The sequence below is a fragment of the Neofelis nebulosa genome, chromosome 1 (genome assembly GCF_028018385.1).
Source record: "Neofelis nebulosa isolate mNeoNeb1 chromosome 1, mNeoNeb1.pri, whole genome shotgun sequence".
Taxonomy (NCBI): domain Eukaryota; kingdom Metazoa; phylum Chordata; class Mammalia; order Carnivora; family Felidae; genus Neofelis; species Neofelis nebulosa.
In genome coordinates, this window is record NC_080782.1 from 115,013,225 (window position 1) to 115,023,848 (window position 10,624).

Sequence of the window (10,624 nt, forward strand, 5' to 3'; positions counted from 1 at the left end):
TGCCATTTCAGAATGTCATATGGTCGGAATCATATAGTATGTAGCCTTTTCGGATTGGCTTCTTTGACATAGTAATAATGCATTTAAGGGTTTCTCTATTTTTTTTCATGGCTTGAAAGTGCATTTCTTTTTTTCACATTTCTTTCTATCCCATTGTATGGATATACCATCTTATCCATTCACCTATTGGAGCACATCTTGGTTGCATCCAAGTTTTGATAGTTATAAGCTGCTATAAACATCTGGTTGAAGGTTTTTGACTTCTTTGGCTAAATGCCAGTGAGTGGGATTATATGGTAAGAGTATGTTTGGTTTTGTAGAAAACCTTCCAAATGTCTGCTAAATTGGCTTTACCATTTTGTATTCCCACCAGCAATGAGAGTTCCTGTTGCTCCACAACCTTGCCGGCATTTGTTGTTGTCAGTGTTTTAGATTTTGGGTGTTGCAATAGGTGTGTAATGTATCTTGTTTTCTGCATTTTTCTGATGACATATGATGTGGAGCATCTTTTCATTTGCTTATTTGCCATCTGTATTTCTTTTTTGTAAGGAGGTGTCTTCTGTTAAGGTGTTTAGCCTTTTTTTTTTTTTTTTAGCCTATTTTTTAACTGAGTGGTTTGTTGTCTTATCATTGAGTTTTAAGTGATCTTTACATAATTCCAATAACAGTCCTTTATCACATAGGTGTTTTACATATATTTTCTCCCAGTCTTTGGCTGTCTTTTCATTCTCTTTTGCAAAGTAGAAGTGTTTAATTTTAATGAACTTCAACCTAACAAATTTTCTTTTATAGATCATGCTGTTAGTATTACATCTTAAAAGTCATGTCATCCCCAAAGTCATCTAGATTTTCTCCTATGTTATGTTCTAGGAGCTTTATAGTTGTGCACATTATACATTTACATCTGTATTCCATTTTTAGTTAATTATTGTGAAAGTTTTTAAGAACTGTGTCTTTTCTTCCTTTCATCCTTGTTTTTTTATTTGTTTTTACATGTGGCTATTCAGTTGTTCTAGCACCATTTGTTTAGAAGACGACTTCATTGCATTGCCTTTACTCTTTGTTAAAGATTAGTTGACTGCATTTGTGTGTCTTTTTCTGGGCTTTCTATTCTGTTGCATTAATGTGGGTATCTGTTTTTTCACTAGTATCACACTGTCTTGACTCCTGTAGCTTTATAGTAAGCTTGAAGTTGGGTACTGTCAGTCCTCCAGCTTTGTTTTCTTTCAGTATTGTGTTGGTTATTCTGTTTTTGTTTTGTATTGTTTGCCCTTCCCATATAAACTTTAGAATTAGTTTGTCAGTATTTACCAAATAACTTGCTGGGACTTTGATTAGAATTGCACTGAATCTATAGGTTAAGTTGGGAAGAGCTGACATCTTAACAGTAATGAGTCTTCTTATCCATGAATGTGGAATATCACTCCATTTATTTATATCTCTCATTTCTTTAATCATATTATAGTGTTCCTTACATAGGTCTTGCATGTATTTTGTTAGATTTATACCTAAATATTTCATTTTCGGTGTGCTAATGTAAATGTTGTGTTTTTAAATTTCAAATATCATTTGTTCATTGCCGGTATGTAGGCAAGCAATTGACTTTTGTGTGTTAACTGTGTGTGCTACAATCTTGCTATAATCGTTTATTAGTTCCATGAGTTTTTTGTGGATTCTTTGGATTTTTCTTTGTACGGTCATGTCATCTGTAAACAGAGACAGTTTTATTTCTTCTCAATGTGTATACCTTTTATTTTTCTTATTGCTTTTGCTAGATATTCCAGTATAATGTTGAATTGTTTAATGCCTTTTTGTTATATTATATTGTTTAATGCCTTTTGGAGATAGAAAGATGAAAATCTTATGTTTTCTCAAAGATGAGATGAAGTATTTAGTGAATAGATAAAACTTTTTTAAAGAAGGCTGGGTTGTTGAAGTTAAAATAAAACATAAGTTTTACAGTGACTTAGGAAATTTATTCATTTATTCCATAAATAATGAAGTTCTACAATTTACTGGACGTTGTTTTAAGCATTAGGAATACATCAGTGAATAAGACAGGAAAGTTCTCTGTTCCCAAGAAGCCTATGTTCACCACAAAGACTTCTAGTTAATGATGTTTATTGAAATGTACACTTTATTTCTTGGCTTAGAAAGCTTGTTCCCTGGAAACCAATTTGACAATAAACTTCATGTATTGAAAAAAAAAAAAAAAAAAAGAAAGCTTGTTCCTTATGTTATGCACTTATGTCATGATCAGTAATCAGGATAGAGATGCTGAAAGTTCCTCATGGAATACTGATTAAGCAGTGGAGAAAGTATTTATTAGAGAAGGACACAGAATTTTGTCTGTATGTTTGAACTCATACCTTTAGCTGCATATAGTTTGAACAGCCCTAGTCTGGATGTGGAGACACGTTGGTGAGGCTCCAATTTTATTCTTTTTGTTGTTGTTGTTACCAAACTCCTGTAGCTGTGAACCAAACCCACGTTGAAGGAAAACACCCTGCCTTTAGCTAGAAAATCATCTGAAATTTGCAGATGCAGTAGAGTGCTGATCCCTTTTCTAAGAGTTTTTAGTCTCTTTTGCATTATGGAACCCTTTGATAATCTGATGAAGCTGCAGCCCTTTACCCCGGAAAAGTGTACCTACATATAATTTTCGGATTTAATAGATGCCCATTAATCCCATTCATGGACCCCTCAGGGTTAAGGACTCCTGCTGCAGTCAGAATCACAATGAGTGTACAGTGAGGAAAAAAGTAAAGGTTGCCAGTGTTTTAGGATTTTCAGCATCATTTCTGGGTACACATTTATTTTATAAACTAATACATTCTGATTGAAATAACAAACCTTGGCCTTTTGAAGGTATCCTTATTATTAAATAGTATAAATATAAAGACTTTTTTTCTAATGTTCAGAATTTCATAATTCGGGAGATAGAAAGTAAGACCCATGGATTGAAGCTATAGTTGTATTAAAAAAATTACTAAAAAATGGATTGGGTTTGTTGGTTTCTATTGAAAAATTCAACTTTCTTTTGCTAGGTGAGAACTAGAACAGTTGCTGAATGTGTAGCATTCTACTATATGTGGAAGAAATCTGAACGTTATGATTACTTTGCTCAACAGACAAGATTTGGAAAGAAACGATATAACCATCACCCTGGAGTTACGTAAGTACCGTGGGCTTCAGAGACTTTTGTTTTAACTCTGATATGCAGTCATGAAATTATTGGGGTATGTTTTTCAGGGACTATATGGATCGTTTGGTAGATGAAACAGAAGCTCTGGGAGGGACAGTAAATTCTTCAGCCTTAACTTCTAATCGACCTGAGCCTCTTCCTGATCAACAGCTGAACATTCTCAACTCTTTCACTGCCAGTGACTTGACAGGTAAAATGAGCATCTTTTTGTGTTCTTCAGCTTAGGGCAAAATTGTGTCTTCTTTGTTTCATGACACAGGACAACTTACTTAAACCATTTTCCATTTCTTTTTAGCTTTGACCAACAGCGTAGCAACCGTCTGCAACCCCACGGATGTTAATTGTTTGGATGATAGCTTTCCTCCATTGGGCAACACACCCCGTGGACAAGTAAATCATGTGCCTGTCGTAACGGAAGAGTTACTCACCTTGCCTAGCAACGGGGAAAGTGATTGTTTTAATTTATTTGAGACTGGATTTTATCACTCGGAGCTAAACCCCATGAACATGTGCAGTGAAGAGTCAGAAAGACCAGCAAAGAGATTGAAAATGGGCATTGCTGTTCCTGAATCCTTTATGAATGAGGTTTCTGTAAATAATTTGGGTGTGGACTTTGAAAATCACACACATCACATCACCAGTGCCAAAATGGCCGTCTCTGTGGCTGACTTTGGCAGTCTGTCTGCCAGTGAGACCAATGGCTTCATCAGTGCCCATGCTCTACATCAGCATGCCGCCCTTCATTCTGAGTGACACGAGTGAGGAGCCCAGAAACAGTGGGTGTGCAGAACCAGTAAACTTGAGGAAAGGATCAGGTTTGCTTAGTCTTTCACTGGAAGTTTGAACCTTTTTCACTATGACATCAGTGATGTCAGTATGTATAGAACTATATCTTGATTTATCAAGAGTATTTTCATTTTTCAATCCATAAATGTGGAAATGAACTATGATCAGCAGAGTTGGGAACTAAGATTGAACTCTGTGGTGCAGCTTTAAGCTCTGCTTATCTCTTCCTCATCCCCCAGTACCTCTTCTCCACTCCCTTTTTTTCTATTCTTTTCTGTTCCCCACTGCCCTCACTCCCAATTTTAAAACCTGTAGACAGAGGCCACCGGCTCAAAACCAGCACAGATGTTCTGAACTGAATGGAGTGGCTTCTTTTCGTGTAAATTCCTTTTGCCGTAATGGATGCAGTGGAATAACAATGTTTACAGGTACCGATCCCAATCCCTGCTCAATGTAGCATTTTTTGGTTTTATTTTCTTAATTAAATAAAAGCAGGGGTAGGTTTCTTTAAACTGCACAAACATGCAAGGATTTTTTTAAAATGGAAACTTCTCTCATGTTATTCAACTAGAGCACTTCAGTTTACAAAACAGCAAGTCCATCTTTATGGAAGCCAGCACGAGGAACTGCGTGCAAATTATGAAGACACTTGCTTGGATCCTGTTTCAAAATTCTAGACCAGGGCTACCTTACACAGAATCTGTCATTTTACTGTGGGAAGAGTTCTGTGTACCTTCATTGATTGGCTAAAAATTTGGCTTTTGAAGATGTGGTATTTAGATGGGGTTTTGTCCACCATTGTCAAGATTATAATTCTAAAAATCATACTGGTGTTGATAATTTAGTTTATCCTGAGGCAACTGACTTGCAGGACACAGTCTACAGAGCCTAGGATGTTGCCACTCAATGGTTTACATTTGGGACACTTCTTATGTTGTTTGTAGCACTGCAGTTCAAAGTGTTCATATTTTGGAGGGACTTCTAGATTTTACACTTAATGCAGTAGAACCTTGAAGTATATTTAAACTTTTTTTGTTTAGCTTGAACAGTTGGCAAGAAAAATGTGAGTTTCTGTCTATTGACATAGAATGGTACTTTACCACTTTAAGTTTTAAAAAGTGATAGACGTTCAGATGCATCTCACACTCAGTTTTATTTCTATTCCAGACATTGTGAATGAGAAGCCATTGTCATAAACTTTGGCCATTTTTGCTCTATAGATATGCATCTTTAAGTTAAAAGGTGAATTCACATGATACACAATACAGTATTAGGATGTAATAAGCTTTGCTTTTATAGTTCAGTTACAATGGAATTTTGCTTTTTTTTTTTTTTTTTTTGCACCATCTTAGTTGAAATTTTCAATTTCTGCTAGTTGTTGTGCTTTGCAAAAAACTTAAATGTTTGGCTGCATTGCTGATATTTGTAAGTATAAGTCGCTTCAAGGTTGTGCTGATGAGTAGATAGGTTGTAGTGACCTTAGTAGTGATGGAAAGGGAGGGTATTTATTATAAAAACTGTGAACTGCAATGACATCCTTAGTTTTGGATGATGTGTATTCCTATTTTTGTTTGCAGCATTTTAATGAAGATTGCTTTGAAGTGTTTACTCAGTAGCATATTTACTATAAAATTTAGTTTAGCACAGTGGACAAAAGTAGTTAAATTAATAACTTAAAATCAGTCTCTAATTTATACATCTAAAGTCTAGCATTCCTGTATGCACACAGTAAATAATAATGGGTAGCCTGGGCTCTATGTTGCTTTCAGATATTTTTATCCAAGTTATCAGCTTCTTATTGCTGTGGTGTTGTGCTAAACTTTGAACCTTATTTCTTTTGTTAAAAATCAGTATACCTTTTATAATTTAGTAAGATACTGGCCATAATCTTCCATTGTTATAACTTTAATTTTCACTCTGGGTTTACAGTGGCTGGTTTGTATAAAATAATTTACACAAAGATGACTGAATGCTAATACCAGTTGCACTTAAATGAACATGCCCATTCTCAGTAGCTGATGCAGTAACATAGTCAGTTTATCTATGCATTGCTGGGATCTTGATATAAGATGGAAACAGTGTTTCTTATCTAAAGTTTTGATTATCAGCAAGTTGAATGGACACTTTAGTTATTTAAATAAAGATTTTTGACCAAAATCCAGAAAATGATATGAGAGAAAAATAAATTCCAGCTAGTTTAATAGATTTTTAAATGTCAATCTGATTTTAGCCTCTTAGAGAGTGCTAACTAGCTGGTAACGTTTACTTTTAATTCCTTGTTAAAATGAGGCAATAATTTGCAAGATTTTTGTATATATATGTAAATTCTTCATATCTTTTTAGATCTAATTCAATATTTTCTGACTGCTTCCGCCATGTATAATACCATTTTTGTGCATGCTTGATGTGACATTCATAAATTGTACCACTATGACTTTATCCATGTAAAATAGCTATTTATTGAATTTTCTTTTAAAAGCTGGATTTACTGGGTTTTGTTTCCTCCAGTTAAGCATCTTAACAGAGAATTTGTTACTGTTTATTAGAAGAATTGCGTTTGAGAGCATGAAAATAACTGATTTGCAATTTTATGAAGAAACAATAATGCCTTTATTATCAAGTGTGAAGCACAATTCTTATAACAAACTGTGATAAATTCTTTTTTCTTTTGCCGCATTATTTTCTTATGAACAAACCAAAAATCCATGGTGAGCAGTTGTATTGTTGGCTGATGTATCTTTTATGTACAGGGAATTTGAAGAGGACAACGGATCCATTTAGGAGTGTAACTGGTGCTGTGATTATAGCAATACTTTTGTTAGTCGTACGTCATCTTTTCCATGCTAGCATTTTAAATGTTTAGTTTTCCTCTTGTCACGGTCAACTGCTGAATTTACTTGAAGGATGTAGAATACTGTTTAAACAATACTAAAGTGTGTACAATTAGGTCAAAGAATTGTGCAATTGTTTCCTTTTTAATTTTTAAAATTGAGGGTCATAAATATTTGAGAACGTCAGATTTAATAGAGCATAGTGATACTATTTAATTTAACCAAAGTCTCTAGTGAATATTTCAACTTTGAATGTAAACTAATGAATAAACCTGACCACCAAGGAGATTGTTTGCCCAGAGTTTCAAAGCACATTGTCTACAAATGGAAATTGAAATAATTTATAAAAATATTGACATTACTATGTTTTTTAAAAAGTTCTTAATTTTTTCACTAAAAGGAGGAAACTATTAGTTTTATTGTTAAATATGGTAGATATTAAAATTCCTCTTAGATGACCAGTGATTCCAATTGTCCCAGTTTGAAATAAGTATCCTGTGAGTATGAGATTAATTAGTGACAATCACAACAAGTTTTAGTATCAGATGTTCAAGAGGAAGTTGCTATTGTTGCATTGATTTTAATATTTGTACATAAACACTGATTTTTTTGAGCATTATTTTGTATTTGTTGTACTTTAATACCTGGTGTACAGTTCCAGAAATAAACATCTGGAAATCTTTTTTTTTTCTTGGTTCGTGTGAGTATTTGCCACAATTAGATTTTTGTTTAATGAATCATAAGCTATAACTCATGGGACATGGGTAGATATTTAACCACTGTTCGGTTGGTTTTTGAGGCAGTAAATAAGATATTTGATAGATAGTGACAAATGGCAGATAAAATACTTTTTCTTTAAATCCTCTATAACAAATTTCCATATGGAATAAAACAGCCATCCCAAAATGAGGCTAGCTTATAGTTTCAATGTAATTCAGGAAATATTTGTTGAATGTCTGTTTTGTTTCAAACACTGTTGTAGGTAAGTATGTCTTTTAGGAAGACGTGATGTCTATTAATTGTGTTGTTATGTGACAATGTATTTATGGTAAACTAGTCTTTCTTATCCTAGTATACATAGTTTAGTAGCCTCGTAGAAACCTTTTCAAAACCTTCATCTTTCAAGCTGAAGATCTCTTAGTCTAATTTCACAAATTTGTTTGCATATTTCATTTCCTCTGAGCAGAGCTTTATCTAGTTTTTTTTTTTTTTTTTTTTTTTTTTTGAGAGAGAGAGAGAGAGAGAGAAGGGGTGTTGGGGAGGGGAGGGCAGGGAGAGAGGGAGGGAGAGAGAATCCCAAGCAGGCTCCACACTGCCAGTGGGGAGCCTGATGTGGGGCTTGATCCCACAAACTGCAAGGTCATGACCTGAGCCGACATCAAGAATCAGATGTTCAACTGACTGAGCCACCCAGGCGCCCCTAGTCCATTCTTAATATGCAGTGATCAGATAGCACATAGGGTCCAGATTTTGTACAAGGACACAAAGAGGATAAAATGAAAGCAAGCGCTCTTGAATCCTCTGCTTTGGTTACTTTTCTAAAATCACATTCCTTCTTGCACAGACGCCACAGAGCATAAATGTTCGGGGGTCTGTGGTGGACACAACACAGTAGTGCCTTCAGGTGGGGACAAGTACAGATGTTTTCAATCCAGCCAAGCATGTGGCCAAGTACCATGTGAGAGCTACAAAGTACTTAAGGCTTTTAGGGGAGAGAGGAGAGCCTTGTGGGAGCAGAATAATCTCTCCTGACTTGTAGACTTTATCTTTCTTGGCCATAATTTTCATCAATGATAGGCTCTGAGCCTGCAGCTTCTCTGACTTCTCAAAGGCCTCAGGGCTTCTGTAAGTTACCTATTTCATTATGTACACTTTGAATTTATTTTAAAATTTTTTTATGTTTATTTCTGAGACAGAGCATGAGTGGGGGAGGGGCAGAGAGAGAGGGAGACACAGAATCTGAAGCAGGCTCCAGGCTCTGAGCTGTCAGCACAGAGCCCGACGTAGGGTTCGAACTCACAAACCATGAGATCATGACCCGAGCCGAAGTCGGTCACTCAACCGACTGAGCCACCCAGGCACCCCTACGCTTTGAATTTAAACTAGCCTCTGGGACATAGTACTGTTTACCATTTCCCATCCAGGTAGGCGTTCTTTAATCCTCACCGTCTATTTCTGTGTCTGTGTGGATTCTCTGGCAAAATTGTGTACTAGGGGACTGAATTCATGGTTCTAGACCAGGAGTGCTCACGTTTTTCTACGTTTAATACATTAGTTGACATTCACTTTTGAGAGACACACAGGCTGTTGTGTAACTCAATTTTGATGAGATGCTTATACAAAGGTAAAGGCAATACTGCTACAAAGTTGTTTTCTGGTATAGAACTCAAAAGCATTTTGTAAGCATGTCAAATGAAATTAGCCATTTATAAATCTAAAAAAATGTTTAGTAAGAAAAAAGATAACATGGTTTTTCTATGTTTTAAAATGTCAGTGTTACATTAAAAAAAAATTCACCCCTCCAGTGCAAACCAAGTCATGATACTAGGCAAGCTTTATACTCTCACCGTGAGCATTTTATGAGGAACCATGTTTTATTCTTTGTATATCCCAGGACCCTTCACCTAGTAGGTATCACTGAATGCTTGATGGCCTATATTACTCTTAAACTAATGGTGACTTGTCCACTAGCTTTGAAAGAAAGACTTTTTAAGACAAAAATTAGAATAGTATAATGAACAAACCAGATTGAACTGACATTTTGCCATATTTGATCTTTTTCTATATAACATATTTTTTCCCTGCACTGGTTAAGTTGACATTTCAAGAGTTCACTCCTAAAAACTCCAGCCCATCCTACAGCCCCTCCTAATATGTCCACAGGAGTTAGTATTTCTGTATTTTATATAAGGTTCTGGGTAACAGGATCTTCTTGGTCAAGTAGATTGTTTTGTTTTGTTTTTTTCCAAATAAGATTAATTTCTCCTGGTTTTAAGGATCTTATACAAATAAAAGATAAAGGAGGCTAAGAAAAAGAATCAGATACTGTCGCAAATGTACATTTACTATTTATACATGATACATATGATAGAGAAAAAAAGTGTAATAGGAATTTCAGGGCTGGCACTTAAGGATTGTGAATTTCAGTACGATGGTTGGCAAGGTGACAAAAAAGGGGAAGACCTTTGCAGGCACAAAAAACTAGTGCAGAAGCCCTGAAAGTGTGCGTGTGTCCAACAGGTTCAAGGTGTGGGAAGGAGGCAGATGTGCCTGGGGTAGAACGAGCAAGAGGTGAGATCAGAGGTAGTGAATGGCTACATCATATATGTGAAGGACTTTAGCATTTATTCCAGTATATGAGGAGTAATGAGAGGGTTGAGCAGAGGTGGGTCAAGATCTGAGTTACATTTACAAGAATCTCTCCGGGTGATCAATTCTGTAAAAGTGGCAGGAGTGGAAACAAGGGAAGGCAATTACAATACTATTGAAATTGCAATAAACTGAAGAAAGTTGTTGATGTAGCAGTTACGGTGGTTAAAATCTGGTTCCATGTTAGGATTTGAGGTGTCCTGTCCACCCAAGATTGGAACTGAGAAATGTGGGAGTCAGGTTGATGGAGATCAAGGAAAGATTATGAATGAAACTCACTGGAGAATGTGGCTTCAGAGCTGTGGCCAGGTGAGCTCACTAATACTCCACCTCTGAACTACTAGACTCACTCTATCACTGGCTGAGCAGAGAGAAGACCAGGACACCCTCTCTGCTGGCAGAGTCCACAGAAAAAAAAAAAAATCCAGGGGTC

The 10,624-nt window shown here is 35.8% G+C and overlaps 1 protein-coding gene across 1 annotated transcript in view; it reads left to right on the forward strand.

Moving 5' to 3' along the window:
* MIER3 (MIER family member 3) overlaps positions 1 to 7,505 on the forward strand; it is a 34,758-nt gene extending 27,253 nt beyond the window's left edge. The window contains exons 11-13 of the mRNA XM_058732026.1: positions 3,048 to 3,175; positions 3,253 to 3,395; positions 3,501 to 7,505. Coding sequence (XP_058588009.1) covers positions 3,048 to 3,175; positions 3,253 to 3,395; positions 3,501 to 3,958 — 729 coding nt within the window. The 3' untranslated portion in view covers positions 3,959 to 7,505. The remainder of the gene's footprint in view (positions 1 to 3,047; positions 3,176 to 3,252; positions 3,396 to 3,500) is intronic.
* Positions 7,506 to 10,624: the final 3,119 nt, after the last annotated feature.